We start from the raw sequence: 19,034 nt of genomic DNA, 5'->3' as shown, positions 1-19,034 counted from the left end.
ACAATCCCTCTAATATAGTACAATAACCACCATCAAACAGCTGAACGTAAATGTCAAGGCATTGGTTTAGAAACATATTTTTTTATCCCTCAATCTATTTTTATTTTGAGGTTGCTAAAAAAAGGTGCCTTTGTGTACCAATACGTTTTTCATTAGGGGAGTCACCTTTGTCTTCATTATCACATATGAGTTCAGCATTTTTGCTGTGCAAAAAACAATTTTTTTTGATTCAATTAACTAAACTTTTGCTCCGTGCAAAAGAAGAATCTAGCCTACATATAGGATACACATGTCCCCTGACTTGCCTCCCAGTTCCCTAACAATACCGTCATCATGAAGGGGATAGGAACGTTTCTCAGTTCATATTTAATAACTCTCACTTTTAATAAATATATTACTAAAGCGTGATGTGTTAGTGTATTGTCATTTACAGTTAGCACATTTTCAATTGAAATGGCCACAAATGCGTTTCCACTAACATGTAGTTATACTGATAAAACTATGTAGAGTATAAACAATAATGTTTGGAAATTGAGTATCGGCAAAAATAGTTATTGTTTGCATATCGTCCCAAAACAATTTGCCTTCCTAATTACTGAAATATATTTTGAAATATTTGTACAGTTTATTAACAAGCTATTTAAATTTTGTATATTAGAAAAAAACGGATATTTTGTAGCCTTTCAATTCACACTCGTCTTACAGCACAATTCTCCTTACAAAATCCTCAACTTTGCAGTCAGAGAAAGAAAAGCAAACACCGAACTCCAGGATAAAAAAAGCAAAAAACTGTAGTACGACATAAGCTGATGTTTGACCTCTGTCTTAGAACGCAGAGAAAATGTGACAAGATAAAAATAAGAATTAAAGGCATCTTTATTGCTCATTCCCTTTCTGATAGAACAGAATACCTATTCTTTGTAAGCTCGCCTGAAAGGGCCAGGAGACCCTAAAAATAGCTTGTCCTGAGAAAATCTTTCTCGCCATAGCTAGTGGTCAAGTAGATTTCTCTAGACCTGCTGACTCTGTTACTCCATGCAAAGCACTTGTAACATTCAATGTCTAGCAGTATGATGATAACGCTAAAGACGGCCCGAGATTGGTTTTTTTGTGTGAATATTTTTATCGTTTTGTTGCATTTAAACATTAACACAATTCAACTGAAGTCGCACTGTACCACACAATGCCATAACAGAGAAGAGCATCATTTCCATGATGCCTTCTAAATGTCTTTCGGTTTTAGCCAGAAACATTTTAAGAACATTATTATGCAATTTCCCCCTTCTTTCCTCATGCAATATGTTGTTGCCTGCCCCAGCATTCACTATAGGAATTCCCCTCTCCAACTTTTGTACACCTGTTTGCCTCGCATTTCACTCAGAACATATCTGGTCTATGTCCGCTATGGGATCCAGCCCAGAATTTTTTCAGGCACCCTCTCGCCTTGCATGTAACCCTCTTGGCATAGTAGTATCTCCCCATCGTCTCGCTATGTCCCTTTTCGCCACCACTAATCCTAATGTGCTAAATATCAGTTGTGATCTGTCTATGTCATTTGGAATTCCTAACAGTATACATTTGGGGTCTGGAGGGATCTCTGACTGCAATATTTTATTGAGTTTTGCTATGACATCCTTCCAATATGTCTGTATATGTGTACACTCCCAAATGGTATGGTGGGATATTGGATCCGTTGCACATCCTATCTTGTGTAATTTAGCCCGGTTGTAATAGGCCCTATGCAATATTTTGTATTGGGTTAAGCGGAGACGGGATTTAATTGCAACCTCCCTGGGGTACATCAGGGCTGTCTCCCAATCCACCTCCTCCATTTCGCCAACATCTATTTCCCACGTGGCCCTCAATTTTCCTAGTCTGTCTGGTGCATTATTGTTTAGAGTCTTGTAGGTGGCCGATGCTGCCTTTGACGAGAGATGTTCTTGGAGTAGTCTCCCCTCTAATGACACATAATCTGGCAATGGGGAGTCCTCTATGTTTTCTGCATGCCATGCATGTTTTATCTGAGCATACTGGTTCGGTTGTAATGAAAATTCGGTCTTGAGAGCACCAAAGCTCTTGAGGATACCTTTATCGATAATATCTCCTATCGTAGAAATGCAGAAGTATCCCACTCCTTAAACCCTCTCTGTGTTTTTTTAGCTCTTTCGACCAGTTCCCGGGCCACAGGGGCTTTTCTTTGGTGATTTTTTGATCCAATCCCATTGTTTTGGTTGCCCTTCCCCAGGACTCTATTGTTGTCTGTGTGGCTGGTAGAAGTTCCCTGATCCCCCTGCCGCCACATCGGTAATGAAGGAATGTTCTCTGTTGCATGGTGTCTCTCTGTAACCTACATGTTGGGTGGTCGCCCGCTGTGTGTATCCAGTCGTTTATTGGTGTTAGCTGTTCAGCTCAGTAGTAGGGCTCCAGGTCAGGCAGTGATATCCCTCCATTGTATTGATTGGTTTGAAGTGTGTGTTGTGCTATTCTTGGTTGTTTTCCTAACCACAAGAGTGAACTTACTTCAGCGTCTATTTCGCAAAATATTGATCGTGGGAGGGAGTAGTATGTATTTTGTAAGGCGTAGAGAAATTGCGGAAAAAGTTATCATTTTAAACATGGCCGCTCGACCCAGTATAGTGAGCAGCAGTGTTTTCTATTGTTGTGCGTCTTCCTTGAATTTCGTCAGTATGCGTTTTATGTGTTTTTGGTAGCATAGGTCTTTATCTGTTGTAAGGAAGATTCCTAAGTATGTAAATCCGTTATGTGCTATTTGAAGATTTCTGGGAAGTATGGGCCATGATATAATTTCCTCAGGGCTGTAGATGACGGATTTATGCCAATTTATTTTATAACCTGAGTTTTGTCCGTATGTATCTACTGTGTCGAATAAAATGGGAATCGTGGTGTCGGGTTGGGTAACATATAAAAGGATATCTTCTGCTAACAGAGATCTCTTTTTTCCCCTGGAGTCCTCCTGACTGACTTCGAAATCATGCATCTCTGGGTGGTGATGGCCCATACATGCTAGTATCTCTATCGTCATAGCAAAGAGCAGGGGGTACAGAGGGCATCCCTGCCTCATCCTATGGGGAAGTCCTGAGAGGTTTGTCCGTTCACCCTAACATTTGCCCTTGGATCCTTATATAATAATCCCACCCATTTCCTAAATTTTTGACCTAGGCCGAATTTAGTCAGAACAGCCTCCAGAAAGGGCCAATGGATGGCACCAAACACCCTTTCTGCGTCTAAGGATATTAGTAAGTGCGGGGTGCCACGATTTTTCACCTTCATCATCCAGTTATGTGTTCTCTGTAGGTTCCATCTGGTGGCTCGGCCCGGCATTAAATCTGATTAATCACAGTGTATCAGGTTAGGTATACCCTGGCGTAGTCTTGTTGATAGGATAGTTGCCAATATCTTTACCTCCATATTAAGGAGGGATGTTGGGCGGTAGGACTCACATCTGTCTTTGGGTTTCCCTTGTTTGTGGATTGGTATTATTGTAGGCATACGGAAATCTAACGGAAGGTTTCCCTCTTCATATGCCTCTGTGAAAAGAGTCAACAAATTGGGGCTAAGCAGGTCTATGCATTTCTTGATAGTACTTCGCCGGAAGGCTATTGGGCCCTGGGGTCTAACTTTGGCGGCCATTATCTCCTCAATCAAGATGTCTCCCTCCAGTCCCAATCTGTCCATATCATCAAGTGTCGGGATATGCACCTCTCCACCTCTGCCAGCTATTCTTCAATGGCAGACGGGTTCCCCAGAGGGCTAGCTTCATAGAAGTCTCTGTAGTATAGTGCAAAGTTCTGCATAATCTGATCATCTTTAACATGTGTGAGTCCCTGTGCATCAGTTATGCACTCTGCCCACTTGGCCTTTGGTTCTTTTCTACTAAGCCAGGCCAGGAGTTTCCCTGACTTGTCCCCCTACATCGTATAATCTATGAAGGGTCGTGAAGACCTGTGCTTTAGCCGCCTGGCATGCCCCGTCCTTGTATTCATATTGTGCATTTTGTAGTTGTCTAATTAGTAAGGGATCTTTCTGCATGGTGTGATATTTCTCTAGGGCCAGGATAAGTTTTTTCTAGTTTTAGTAGGTCTTCCTAGTCCTTCTTTTTCTTCCACGCTATACGGTTTTGAGCTCTATCCCCCAAGACCACTTTGTTTGTTTCCCCCCATTTTGGCACCAGAGTCGGCCAATCCTAGATTTTCTTCAAAAAAGGCTTCTGTGTCTGCCCTTAGTCCTCTTAATATGGAATCATTTTGGAGGTCCCAGGCGTTTAATCTGCATTGCTTGTGTATATCGTGTTGTCGGCCTCCTATTTAGACATAGAGTGGAGAGTGATCCGACAGACCTCTGGCCAGATATTTTACTTTGTTTATTTCCTCTAGTCCCCTTTTCGGATGGAAGACATAATCCAGTCTTGAGAAGACTTTATGGGCCCCTGAGTAGTACGAGTACAGCTTCGCAATTGGATTAATGTGTCTCTACACATCTAATAGTCCCAGAGTGTCTGCGAGGTGTGCCAGTGGTGTAATTGTAGGCATCAGATTTTGCCCCCCTGAAGATCTATGGGGCTGTGCATAACATCATTAAAGTCGCCCCCTATTATTTGGAGCGTAGTCGGGGAATCTAAGAGGATCTCTGTCAGTTTGTTTAGTGTGCAGGCTTGTAGTTTGGGCAGGGCTTATATGGAGATAAGGGTCAAGTTGCGTCTGCCCCACCTCCCAGTCACCCCACATATGTGCCTTGTGGATCTGTCCATATGCGTATGGGGTGAATTTTTCAATCAGGATTGCCACTCCCCTTGAGCCAGACGTGTATCCCGCATGGGCCAGGACCATGTACTTCCCCTGCCAAGCAGTCCGCATTTCGTTCCCTTCATGTGGGTTTCCTGTAGTGACACTACATCTGGGTGCACTCTTTTGATGTAACTGTTTACTAAACCCCTTTTAATCTTATCCCCCAGACCACTGACGTTCCATGTTAGGATGGAGAGAGGGTCGTTATCTAGCGTCATCAGCATGTTTTGGGGTGTGTTTGTCCTATGTCTGGGGTGTGTTGGAAATTGCAGTCTGGCTCTGTGTTTCTGTTGTGGTGTGCATTCTGTATGTATACTGCGACTAAACCTTATTACTAACTCAAATGGTCTAATTCCCCCCCAATCAACCCCTCACCCCACCTCCTACCTCTCCCTCTTTACACTTTTCCCCATGATCCCTTTCCAGTTCCTGTGTTTAAGGGGAAGGAGAGGTCTGTCGCCCGCCCTCTGTAACAACTTCCACTATGAGCTCAAACTCCCACAGTGGTAAAACTTGCAATAAGAGAGGAGGTTAGGCTGTAGTGCAGAGAAGAAGGATAAAGGAGAATAGAGAAAAGAAAAGAACTTTAAAGAATATTAAAGAACAGAAGAGAAGAGAAATGTCGTTGAAGGCCTCCACAAGCCTGTCACTGTCACTTGGTCGCGGGACCTCTCTGTCCAATAGAGTTCCAAGGAGGTAATGGGGGGTGGTCACATAGTCGTTTGCTCCTATTGTCAAATTTTGTTGCAGTTCCATACTTCTGTTTCAACTCGAATCGGGTGCATGTTATTGTGTCTGAAGTTGTCCTGCTTCCATGTCTTGTTCCAGTGCCCTTATTGCTGTCACTAATGGGTGCTGATTTCCTTCTTCTTCTTCCGATGTGATTTCCCTGCTGTCTGATTCTGTCTGGGATTCCCTCTGGTTGGCAATGTGGGTACTTTGGGAGTCTCTTCCTCTTACAGATTCCTTTAAGAGCAATGTCTTTCTTCTCGGCCTTCCTGTCCCTCTGAACGTGTATGGGGTTGCCCCCAGTGCGCATGTTTTCCTGTGTTCCAAAGTTCTCGTCTTCTTCGGGGTCCCGGTTGTTCTCATATCCGTTTCATGTACCCCCTCTCTGCTCTGTTGCGGCCTTTCCAGTGTATGGCGGGTTGGTCATTCTTCTACCCACCTCCATGCCTCTTCTGAGGTCTGAAAGAAATGTGACCCATACAGATTACCTTCAATTTTGCAGGGAATAAAAGCATTTATTGAATCTGGTGCACTCTGAGCTTAATTTTCATTGAGTCAAAGGTTCGTCTTTGTCGTTGAACCTCCCTGCTGTAGTCCGGAAATATCATGATTTGTGAGTTCTCGTGTCTGATATCTCCCAATCGTCTGGCCTCTCTCAGTATCAAGTCTCTATCCAGGAAGTTCAGAAATCTTGCTATATGGGCCTTAGGGGCGCACATGGAGGGGGTTTCGCCGCTATTGCCCTGTGTGCTCTCTCAATCACAAAGCATGCTGAGAATTTATCTGTAGGGATGACGTTTTGAAGCTAGGAGCATAGAAATTCTGGGACATTCGTCCCTTCGACCCCTTCCTGGAAACCCACGAAGTGAAAGTTGTTTCCTCTCGCTCTATTTTCAGCATCTTCAATACGCCATTGGATGTCTTTACTTGATACCTGCAGTTCAGCTACCCCCTTACGGAGATCCTTTGTTGCCTCCTCTGCTTCTGTCACCCTGGTCTCAGATTCTGTTTCTCTTTCAGATAGATTACAAAGATCTTGCCTCAGCAGCTTAACAACGGAGCCCACTGCCCCTATTTTCTCTTCCAACGCAGTTATGGATTTGCCTGTAACAGCGTCTCTGCATCCAACATGGTAGGTGGCGGACCCTCCAGGGGTGGGATAACCACCTTAGTGTAGCGGTCCATCTTTCCCTGCCTGGGAGGTTTAGGTTCCTTGTCTTTGTCTTTACCCATTGTTGGGGCAGATGTGTTAAATTTCTTGGGGTCGGACTTAGTCTTGTGGTGATTCTCCCGGTATTGCATCTTCGTCGTGTATGGGCCCCTGCTTCTAGTACCTGTCCACCTGTACCACTCTCTTGACTAGATGGCTTTAGGCGTCGCAGGTGCAGTCTGCCCCACCTGCGATTGACTGTTCCGGATGTCCGCTGACAGGCCTAAGGCGTTGCTCTCTTCTTCCCGAGGAGTTAGGGGAACAGTTCTTTGCAAGGCTCACCTCCTCAAGGTGTCTTAAGGGTCTCTCAATTTTGGGGGGGGTCGCAGTATATTCCTCTAGACCGTTATGAGAGTCTTTTGGCCGAATCTCCTCCTCGGCCGCTTAATGTTGGTGGGTCAGGGTCATCGCGCGTCAAGCCTCAAGGTGATCCAGGCTATCTCCCCGCAGCAGCCCCTCTCTCGTCCCTTCTCGGGGCCAGGCCCCCCGGGAGCTGTGCGCCACCTGGGGGCCCCCACCATTGATCACTTTATTTCCAGGGAGGTTAGGTCACTTCACGTATTTTGACACTCTTCAGCGGTCTTTTATTATCTTGCGGTGGCCTGGTACAGGCCCCAGTCAAGATCTCTCTCGACTGCCCGGGGCACCTTTGAGTCGCCATGGGCCCAGGGGGTGACGGGATCCGGCCCCCTGGTCAGGGTGCGTCTTGTTGTTGGGCTGATGCCGCTTTTCCTCCTCCCCGTACTCACATTCCTCAGTGTCGCTGCGGGGGAGGCAGCCACACCACAGATCACCTCTATTCCAGTGGTGTCATCACCGGGTGTGCCCCCGTGCAGTCCTCTATTATTGGCCCCCTGGTGTATCGTCGCCATCTGTCTCCAGTCATGGGCACAGGACTTTCCGCATATGTAGGCCTACTCAGGAGTCCCTAGGCCCTCTACACAGGATTCATTTCCTTGCCCGGACCCTTCGCACCTCGATCCGGTGTCTTCCTTTGTTCTGTGGTGGGCTCGTCTCTCCCCGGGTCCTGGAGAGGGCCCCCGGCTGCCACTCAACATGTCTCAGGCGAGACTCGGATCCCCTAGGGTCGAAGTCGGGCCTACTCAGTGTCGACGTCTTTTTGCCTGGCCGTCTCAAACTGCCTCAGGTTGTAAGCGCGGCCCTTCTCTCTCTGATGGTTCTCCTCGCTCTCCCTGGACTCCGTCAGGCCATCTTCTTCCTCTGTGGCTCCCGGAGCCGCCTCACCCCGGCTCCTCTCCAGGACTCCCGGCAGCCGCGCATGGAATTTTCTGCACGTCTTGGTCCTCACAGGATCTCCGTGCCAGCTCACTTCTTTCCTTCGCCTTCGTGGCGTGGTGGCCATTCCTATGCTGGGAGTGTGACCCTCCCTCCATCTATGGGCCTTCTCTGTTTTGTATTGCCCAGCGGGCTGCATCTTTTCCATTGACCGTTGAGGCCGTCTCGCCCCACATTCTCGGGGGAACCCCTGACAGCCGTCCGAAATGTCCCAGGCAGGCCTCGACCTCTGGTGGTGTCCCAGCCGGGCCCACACTGCCTCACTGATTCACCAGAATATGTCGGCCGGCCAACGGGTGGAGGGCGCAGCCTCCTCCTCTTTTCGACGGGCCTCTTTGTCGAACTCCCCGAGGCCTAATAATGCGGACTCCGAGACCTCCGCTTGGGTCTGTAAAATGCATTTACCCCAGGGCCCTAGGGGTATTTGGCGGGCTAAATGCAGCGGAGCCGGCAATAACCTCAGGCCACACATTTGCTGTACTTGGATACCTCGCCCCCGAGCGGGCGGCTCCTTTTATTACATCCCCGCAGGCCACGCCTGGCCCGCGGATGTTGTGGGGCGGTCTTTGAACAACTAGACCGTGACATACTACATCCCTATCCAACTTGGTCAATGAAAACAAAGAAAACCCACAGCTCAAATAGTTCTGACAGTTCAACCACATAGGTGGTGGTACTTGCGTGTCTTCCGCCTGCAGCATCTGGATGTTCTCAGCAGGCGAAGTCCTTCAAACGCTGGCTTGGGCGAGGATTCGGCCTCAGGCTATACCGTTACGGAGAGCCTCGCAGCCGTGGACTGGAGGGCGGTCCGCCCTCTGGGGCTGGGCTGGACATAGGCTCGGTGATGGTTTCCGTGGTCTCTGGTGTGTGGATGGGTGCACCATCTGGTGGTACCTCGGTGTGCCTCCCGGGGTGTCCTGGGGGCACTTCCTTGAACCATGACACATTTCGGGACACCTCCTCTCTTCCTTTTTGGGCGGTTATCATGGTCCCGTGGTTCGCGGTGACTGTCCAGGTCCCAGGTTCGTAGTTCGTTTTGAATTTGCCTCCAGGGCGACGGTCCCGCAGGAGGACGGTGGCCCCCTTGTGGAGTGTCCTCTGTGTAGCCCGGCGACGGAGGCTGGCTCGTTGGTTTCGGCGGACTCTCCGGTCTTGCACGTCCTCGGCCTCCAGTGGGGGTGGTGACCACCCCGGGCAGGTGGGAAGCAGATCTCTCCTTGGGCCATGAAGCATCAGTGCCCACGGACTCCTCTGGTGGTGCAGTGTGGCGAGCTCCGGTATTCCCGCAAGAATTCATGGAGCCGCTTCTCCGGGTCCGCTTGTTCTACTCCCGCTATGCGAAACATCTTGTTTAGCGTGCGCATAAAACGTTCAACATCGCCATTGGCTTGCGGCCACTGAGGGGTTATTCGCCGATGATGTATTCCTCTTTGTCTTAGAAAGGTGGAAAATTCGGATCCCTGAAATGGTGGTCCATTGTCGCTGCGGATTTCGTGCGGGAACCCGAACATGGCAAATACTTTCTCTAGGATGGGTTCTACGTGGGCGAACGCCGTGGATGTCACTGGCTCTACTATGGGGTACTTCGAGAATGCATCCACGAGCCACAGCGTGTGTTTCCCTCCGGGGAAACTCCCGAAGTCGATGCTTACTCTTGACCAGGGACGGTGCAAGCGTCTTCGGTGATCACCGGAGCAGGTCTTTCTCAACTGCTGGTCATCTGGCACGACGGGCAGCGCCGGACATATTCGTCCACCATCTTTTCCAGTTCCGGGAACCAGACCTTCTCTCTCATTCTTGCTTTCATTTTTGTGATTCCTTGATGCCCTCCATGGGCTAACTGTGTCGCTCTGTGTCTCAGGGCTCGCGGTATCACCAACCTGGGCCCTCTGAGCAGGATCCCGTCGCCTGTGGCGCTGAGTTCGTTTCGCACTTGCCACATTTTTGCTATGTGTTCTCGCTCTTCCGGGCTCCAGGAGTTAGCTTAACGCAGATAGTTTGTCCACGACCCTTCCTGGACGGCTTTCAGAGTCTTGCTGAAGATCGCATCTGTGGTGGCCACCTCTTTGATATCCTCCAAGGTCCTGTTCAGGGGACAGGCCGCTGTGGATACTAGGTGAACGTAATGTTCTACGTCTTCCGTGTATTCCTGTGCTTTGATCGGAACGGGGTGCCTGGATAAGAAATCTGCGAGGTTTTTGGCTCCTGGCCGGTATACCAACTCCATTTCATACGGTTGCAGCTGAACTGCTCATCTCTCGATACGCGGAGGGGGGTGAGGCGCCGTCCCTTTGAAGAGTGGAACGAGTGGTTGGTGGTCCGTGACCATCGTGAACGGTTGCCCTTTTAGGTATAGATGGAAGTGGTTGCAGGCCCATTTGATGGCCCACGCTTCTCGCTCGATTTGAGCGTATCTGGTTTCTGTAGGTGTTAGGGACTTGCTGGCGAATGATAGCGCTGCCCAGTGACCCGGTTCGTGTTCTTGGGCCAGCACGGCGCCGAGCCCTACTGGGCTTGCGTCCACGAGTACCTCCGTTTGTTTTGTTGGATCAAAGTATGCCAGCGTGGCTTCTCCCAGAAGGGCATCCTTTATTCCTTGGAACGCCTCATCCTCTTTCTGCCCCCATTGCCACATTGCGTCTGATCTTGTGAGGGCTCGTAGGGATTCCGCTCGGGTGGCCAGTCCTGGGATGAATCTCCCGCAGTATGATGCCATGCCTAGAAAACTACATACTTCCGTTGGTGTTGTCGGTGCAGGCGCGTCCTTGATGGCCTGTGATTTCCTCGGATCTACCTGGATCCCATCTTGGTTGAACACGTACCCAAAGAATTCCAGGGAAGGCTGGAAGAACTGGCACTTGTCCTTGTGTAGGGTCACCCCGTGTCCTTTGAGGCGTGTTAGCGTGTTGCGAAGATGTTTGTAGTGATCCGCGGCCGTCGCTGAGTGGATTAAGATATCGTCGCTGACGTTTAACACCCCGGGTAAGCCTGATAACATTTCCCGTATCGTGTTTTGGAACACTTCAGCCGCTGAAGATATCCCGAAGTTGTGTCTTTTATATCTTCGTAGCCCCAGGTGGGTGCTGAATGTAGTGATGTAACGGCTTTCCGTTGATAACGGGAGCTGGTGGTATCCTGGGTTCAAGTCGATCTTTGAGAACCATTTTGACCCGTTCACATCTGCGATGATATAATCCATTGTTGGCGTGATGTGACGCTCCCTCCGTATGGCTTTATTTGGCAGCCTCATATCGATACAGAGTCGTATGGCTCCCGGCTGCTTAGGTTTTTCCGCGATGACCATTGGGGACACCCAGGGTGTTGGCCCCAACACTTTTTCAATGACGCCTTGCTTTTCCAGGGCCTCTAGCTCTTTTTCAACCAGCGGCCGCAGGTGGAATGGGACTCTCCTGTGTCGCAAAGCGACTGGGACGACAGTTTTGTCAATGTGTAGCTTGACGGGATCGCATCGGATGCGTCCGTGTCCTTGGAATAGCTCAGGGAACTGACTGAGTAGCTCCTCTACTTGGTGAGTCTGGATTCTTCTTGCGAAAGAAATTAGCCCAAGGTCCTCTGCGGTGTGGCTGCTCAGTAAAGTGTCCGCCTCCCTGTCGATGACGTGAATTGTCGTTGTTACTTCAAGGTCGTCTGCCTTGATGGGAACTATGATTTTTCCTTTTAGTGGAAGGGGGGTGTCCGCTCCATAGGCGTAGATCCTGGTTTTGGATGGCTTCACTGGAGGGCAGGGCCGTAGGCGTCGATATTGCTGAAGGCCCATAACGTTAACTGTGGCACCAGTGTCGATGACTGCTTTTACTTCCGTTCCCGCCACGTGGATCACGCACGTTGGCTGAGGCCTGCGGCGTAGTTTGAGTTCCCGCGCGAAAGAGATCAGGTACGCCTCTCCGTCATCATCGTCTGACGAGTCTTCACTCGATTCTTGGTATCTCCTGCCTTTCCTTTTCTTGTCTCCTGGTGGCGTCACCTCTGTCACCGACAGTTGTCGTACTGCCTTTGTCGGGGGCCTTCGGTTTCGGAACTCGCGACCTCTGGTGTGCCTTCGGCATACGGAGGCAAAATGGTTGGGTATTCCGCAGTTGGTGCACGTTTTCCCTTGCGCGGGGCAGTCTTTTGCGGCATGTGGTTCATGTCCACAGTATCCACACCTTGGCTTGGCCACTTCCGGCTTTGAACTTCTGAATGAGTCTCCTTTTGGCTTGGCTCGGAGAGCGTCTGCACGTTCTGTTTTAATATTTTCGGACCGTCCCTGGGGTTTGATCAGTGCTTGGTCCATCTTGTTTGCTCTGGTTGCTGACAGGTCGTGTGACCTTGCTAGTACTAGCATATCTTCAAGCGCAATCTTCGGTTGGCGCAGGATGAGCCCTCTCAACGTCTTATCTCGACACCCCTGGATCAGTTGTGCGCGGATCTCCTTTGGCTGGTCATCTTCTGTGCATGTGCTGGCGAGTTCACGAAGCCGGGCATAGTATACGTCCATCGACTCCCCCTCTCTCTGCCGGGCTTGGCACAATTTGAACTGTTTGAAATCTGAGTTCAATTGTGGATCAGAATGGGCGTCGAGCGCGGCCACCGCCGCGTTATAGTCGGTTGCTGCTCCTGTGTTGGGCAAGTGCTTGAATAGCTTGAAAATTTTGTCTCCCGCATAATGCAGGAGCAGGGATCTTTTTACTGCTTCGTCTATCTCCCGGGTTGCAATAAAGTAGTTATTGAGCCGTTCTATCCAAATTTTCCATCGGGGAGAGGCTGTCGTGGGGTCCTCTAGTTCACTGAATGGGGGTAGGACTCCTGATGCCGCATGTTGGAATGGCGCGTGGGCCGGTATTGCCACTTGGCCTGGTGCTGCCGCCTGGTCGTTGTCTCCCATTGCGCTTAGTGTCAGCCGCTAACTTGTCCTCCTGGGGCAGGTGGTTTGCCCCTCCCTTGCCTGCTGATAGTATTAGCCGTGGTATGTCCTCCTGGGGCATGTGGTTTGCTCCTCCCTTGCCTGTTGATTGTATTAGCCGTGGTAGCCCAGAGTGAGTGGCTAGGCCTCTTGCTGTGTGACTCTGTGTTGCTGTGGGCCTGTTGCTGTAGAGGCGGCAGTGGCTCTCCAGGGTGGGTGTGCTGTGGGCATATGTGTTTGTCAGCAGCCTCCCCTGGGACTTAAATCACTATAAATATCCTTGCACAGGGGTTGGTTTTGGCCCTATGTTCGCTTACAGCTCTCTTTGTTCGCTCGCAGCTCTCTTCCTTGTTTTGCTGGCTGCACTCACCGTATTTCCTTTGATGTTTTCGGTGATGCTGTCTGGCCGGGTGCACTCCGCCGGGCCTGGAGCACGTGTGCGCGCGCGCCGATTCACGACGCTCCGACTCTCTTTTCGGTGCGCGGCAGCTGCGCGGCACCTGGTGCGCGGGTCTTTGATCCCACCCTCGTCGCCAATGTAAAATGCGTTTACCCTGGGGCCCTAGGGGTATTTGGCGGGCTAAATGCAGCGGAGCCGGCAATAACCTCAGGCCACACATTCGCTGTACGTGGAGACCTCGCCCTCGAGCGGGTGGCTCCTTTTATTGCATCCCCGCAGGCCACGCCTGCCCCGCGGATGTAGTGGGGCGGTCTTTGAACAACTAGACCGTGACATACTACAGGGTCCTCGGTCTCGTATGGCTGTCTCACCTGTTGCTCGTCACCGGCCTTCAGGTGCGCTTACGATGATTGTCTCTGCGCAGCCATGACCTGGGCGATAGTGTGCGTCCCATCCTTTGAGCAAGGCACAGGTTGGAATCCTCCGACCTCCGCGTCGTTTCCACCGCTGGCGACTTTTCTTAATGTATTTACACCCTTTTTTTGGGCTTTTATAATAGGGTTTGTTGTTGCTGATGTACTCCGGATTCAGGGCGACTTCTTACCCATTACGGGACTGCTGGATTATTGTCGGATTTTCAGCTTTTGACCGGAGCTTCGTGAGGACACGTCTCACTTGACCATGTTGCTGCCCCCCTCTCCCCCCCCCGGGCTGGGATTGATAAGGTATATACACATAACAAAGCTAAATATAAAATTTTAAAATTTTAAACTGCTCTGTATATGTGAAGAAATTTGAAACTAGAAGCTAAAAATGTACTTGATATCCTTAGCTTGATTCGTGGGAGCATCACAAGTACATCAAATAGTAGGATGGGTGATTAATGGCCTCTATTGAATCAGTAGCATGCTCTGACTAAGAGAAAGGATACATTAGAGGGTAAAAAGGCAAAGCAATATTGTGGAGCATAGCATATAGCTTTGTATTTTAGAAATAAACTCAAATTCTGAAAAGCCCCACCCTTCTTATTAAAATTTTAATTTCGATTTGTGTTTGTAATTAAAGCAATGTTTTTATAATATGTGTATTTGGTTGATGTATACTGGTTTTTGTAGTTTCGTGTTTTTCTGTGAGGTTCACATCCTAGAATTTCTTTAGGCAGGGGCCCCCACCTTCCACTAGTATTTCAGTGGGGGCCCATAGAAGTCAAAGGTTAGGAACCGCTGTTTTACAGGATCAATAACAATTCATCAGGACCAGAATAGTAATGCCTAATCTATATGAGTGGGTTGCCGAGTAAGCCCACCTCAGTTGGTGTCAAAGATATATCTTGTCTGCTAAGGAGCAGGCAACTACTATGACTTGCAGTTCTGAGAATAAATATCTCCTCTATTATATTCAGAGACTGATAGGCAATGATTGAGACCTCTTCTCCTCAATGGCCGCTTTCATGATACTGAAGAATGCATTTCTCGAATGGTCCCTGTCCTCCACAATTGGCAACTGTTAGCCATGCTTCTGTGAAACACAGGAGATCTAATCAAGAAATCATGTCAGCGGTTCCATGCTTTACCGGTGTTCTAACATTTAGTAGCATTTCTTTCAGTGTTTCTGAGTCATCTGTAGAGTGCATGCTAATATATGCCAATATGTTGAGTTTTTGGTTGACGTTACTGATTGATGGGCCAATACTTCAAGCAGATGCTAGCAACCAAAGAATGGTGAAAAGATTTCTTGCAACAAAGATGGAGGAATTATAGTAGTTTCTGCTCCACGAGGGGCAATACAGTAGGTTAACAGCACTAGACTGGCCAGTCCGTTCTCTCCTCTTGGTGGGAACGCCAGCAATGGCAAAATGGATCATTTGAGCAATGAGAACTACTTCCTAATTGATGGAGGCAGGGGCAGGATGAGAGCTGTAGCAGCAATTGCCACAGTCTCTAAGATGAGAGAGTGGCCTGACCAGTGCTTTAAGTGGGATGAAAAAAGTGGGGGCTCCCTATAAGCATGTGGCCAAAGACGCATAACCAGGAATCCTTTCTTAGAGGTGTGGCCAATGTAATTTGGAGCATGGCATAAAACACACACTAAAATCCTGTGCTTCACATAGCATGCTGTCTGGCTTAGTTTTGGGTGTTTCTATGTGAGTGTTCTGATATTGCATCCATACAAGTCAGCCCTATAGGTTTTGCTAATTCTTGTTAGCTACATCAGATAAACAACAGCAATGATTTTGTTATGAATAATTAGAATTGAAAATGTTTCAATTTGGAATATGTATATAAGATTGTGACTTAAACATTACTAAGGTCTGTTTAACATACATGCCAGCAGATCCGATTCAGGCAGGAGACTCACGATTTTTTTAGTTGATAAAATGGCCTCATTATACCTGTCATGTGCCTGAAATTGTCTCTGATTTAGTGTGCGTCAATGGGCAAAATACATTCCCCCGATTTGTTTATTAAAATCTCTCACTTTCCTTCTTGTAAAATGTTGGTATGTATGGTGTAAGAGGTAGTAACCATTGGCCAGTCCCAGACACCTCTGCTTTTACACCAATTTCTTATACAGTCTCTCACTCTGTTAGACACAGCCTTTTCATTCTACAGCTTTATGAAATCCTCAAGCTGCATTTCTTATTCTCCCACACAATTACCATTGTCACATAAGAAACTATCACTCTGCAGAGTGACCCAGAATTACATGTGCACGTAGTCCGCCCTTCTCTATGGCCCAGAGACGGGAACTGGGAGAAACTCGCACTGCCTTCTGCCTCACCTTCAAAGCACTGAATTGTTCACCTTCATAAACAGCTACCCGCAACCTGCAATTACTCAGGCACCTAGAGGCTGCTTATTTCAAAGTATTCGCTATACGAGGGTCATTTGCTGGAAGAAAAACAAGCATTGGCATAGCCAATAGGTCTCGCCTTTGGGACCTTATAAGTGTTAAGCCATGCAACAGTTGCATAACTAAATACTTATAAGGTCCCAAAAGAGAGACCTATTGGCTAAGCAAAGCGGCCGTGGGGCCGCGAAAGTAAAAGTGATCGCGATCAAACATCAAAGCGGCCGCGAAAGTGAAAGTAATCAAGGTCAAGCGCGGTGCGCGCGCCCGCGCACATGCACTGTAGCTCCAGGCTGGCCTGGTAGCACTTTTTGGAGCTCTCTCAATAAGTCTCGCCAGACCAGCGCATGCGCTGGGTCAGGCGAGACCTAAAAAACGATAGAAACACAGTATCTTGAAAACCAAATACTCTAAGGGAATGTAAGATGAAGTAAAATATGAAATGTAAACAAGGATTGCTTCACTGAGATGCAATACCTTAAGGGTTTTTAGGTCTCGCCTGACCCAGCGCATGCGCTGGTCTGGCGAGACTTATTGAGAGGGCTCCAAAAAGTGCTACCAGGCCAGCCTAGAGCTACAGTGCATGTGCGCGGGCGCGCGCACCGCGCTTGACCTTGATTACTTTCACTTTCGCGGCCGCTTTGATGTTTGATCGCGATCACTTTTACTTTCGCGGCCGTACGGCCGCTTGGCATAGCCAATAGGTCTTGCTTTTGGGGCCTTATAAGTATTTAGTTATGCAACTGCTGCATGGCTAAACACTTATAAGGTCCCAAAGGCGAGACCTATTGGCTATGCCAATGCTTGTTACAGTCGTTATTGAGAAATCCACCAGTGTTTTAGCCACTATCGTTAATGTTGTTAAAGTAGAGCCCAAATGGGACCCATTTCAAAGTGCATTTTTAATTAGTATTGGGTCGGAGACCAGACAGGATCCGGCCCACTTAAAGCCTTAAGCCTGACATTCCCTAACTAAGATCAAACACCATAGCAAAAGATCGCTACTGCTTTCACAAATTCACATGGAAAATTAGTATTAAATCTACCAATCAATTAAAAATAATCTTTATGATCACAGTAGATCTGAACACTTCTATCGCCTTCAAATATGTTTACCACCTGACCGGTTTTCTTCCGGCCTCACCGGTATTTTGATTTACTGGCTAGTACAAAAATAAGCAAAATCACCTAATGCAAGTATTTTTAGCCCTTATGTATACATACTTCAAACAGCAATTATATAAATAGAAAATGCTTTTAAATGTGTTTTATGTCTGCGTTAATGATTTATGACTACCAATTAAAGTAAAGAACAGAAAAGTGATGTTACAAATGAATACCTACGCTTATGCTTACGGTCCTGTTTAGTATCAAGCCCTGGCCTTTGCAGACTCTTAAAACAACAAACATCCGGTATTTTTCTCTTGCGAAGGTGGCAGCCCTACCCTCAAAAGGAAGGTAGCCGAAGCCGTTTCTCTACACATCTGACACCAACACCTTGAAGTGGAGCGGCCAGGTGGAATGGGGAGAGAACTAATGTAAACCCCCTTGACGCTGACACTTCTGGGATTAGTTACGGCAATAAATAATGTGTTCATTTAACTGTTTAATGCAAGGCGCGGCCGCATCTGTACTCCGGCTCTCCGGAGTTGCTCTCGCCAGCCGCCAGATGGCGCTGTGACTTGGCAGCCTAGATTGGCGGCGCCGCTCCCTCCTCCCTCACCGTCAACACAACACAGAGTGCCGGGCTCAGGAAGCGTGAAGTGTCTCCCGGCAATCTGGAGCAGGAAACACCGAAGACCGGGCTCAGACATCCGCGCAACCGAAACAACACGGGGCGAGGCGGCAGCGGAGCCCCGTCATGGAGCACATCAGGACCACCAAGGTACCGAAGCAGCGGTCACCGGCATCCGGTGAAGGGGGCTGTCCGAGCTTGCAGCTCCAGGGCGGGGGAGGGACATTGCTGTCAGTCTGAGATGGGTGCAGTAGAAGCATCCCTCATCTGGACGAAAGGAGGAGGCGAGAATCGTGTCTGGGGAAGTGTTTGAGAGGGGTCTGACTCACCGTATGTTCGGTGTCTCCCCAGTCACTCGCCATACTACTGTTAATGAATTTCCACGTAGAATATGCATTGCTTTATTTGAATAATCGTATTTAATAGAATACAAATTGAATTCGTTAAAATATTCAGTTATCGTTGAGCCTCCACAATTTATTCCCTATGTCATATTATTCATACAAGTGTTAGTCCTTTTTTTGAAAAAATATTCATGACTCGTGATGATACTCATTTCACAATAGGATACTGTTCTGTGCATTTCATCGTGCTGTTTATTGCATGCCCTCTTTAACTCTCTCTGATCATAGTATTCTTTACTCATTAATTTTCACTGATTACCTCATTGATGAACTTTTCCCAAAATACTTTTGATTTCACAGCCACCGTGAAATATAGTTTCACCATAAATACAATTATACGCCTGTCATCTTAATAATAACTGAGGTTCAACACGCATATAGTCTGTCCCTCACAATGGTAATTTTCTTCATAAAGTACCTCAATTATATATTATTAAATGCCTCAAAATGAACGTGTTCTTTGCCCTATATTAATTTTTATTGATTTACGAACGCATTATTTATTGATCTCGTTATAACCATTGATCCCCTAATAACATTCACTGTATATTGGGCATGAAATCATAATATCAATTTCTTACTCATCACAATACTTTTCCTTAATCATAACATGGATATAGAGTCTATCTTAACATTTATCTCTAACTCATCTATTTTAATTGGGCTTCTTATTGCTATTTTTTGATACTGCTGGAGATACTA

General features: G+C 47.9%; 1 protein-coding gene across 2 annotated transcripts in view; it reads left to right on the top strand.

Moving 5' to 3' along the window:
* The window catches only part of MTMR6 (myotubularin related protein 6), a 592,867-nt gene that overhangs the window by 179,728 nt on the left and 394,105 nt on the right, over positions 1-19,034 (top strand). Inside the window, exon 1 of one of the 2 annotated variants that reach the window (XM_085621607.1) lies at positions 17,913-18,078. The exons of the other annotated variant lie outside the window; for it this stretch is intronic. Within the exon in view, the coding sequence (XP_085477733.1) occupies positions 18,055-18,078 (24 nt within the window). The 5' untranslated portion in view covers positions 17,913-18,054. Of the gene's footprint in view, positions 1-17,912; positions 18,079-19,034 lie in introns of those variants that run through there. 2 annotated transcript variants of the gene reach the window in all.

The sequence above is a fragment of the Triturus cristatus genome, chromosome 8 (assembly GCF_964204655.1).
Source record: "Triturus cristatus chromosome 8, aTriCri1.1, whole genome shotgun sequence".
In the NCBI taxonomy this organism is placed as follows: domain Eukaryota; kingdom Metazoa; phylum Chordata; class Amphibia; order Caudata; family Salamandridae; genus Triturus; species Triturus cristatus.
This window is presented reverse-complemented; position numbering and strand designations above follow the sequence as displayed.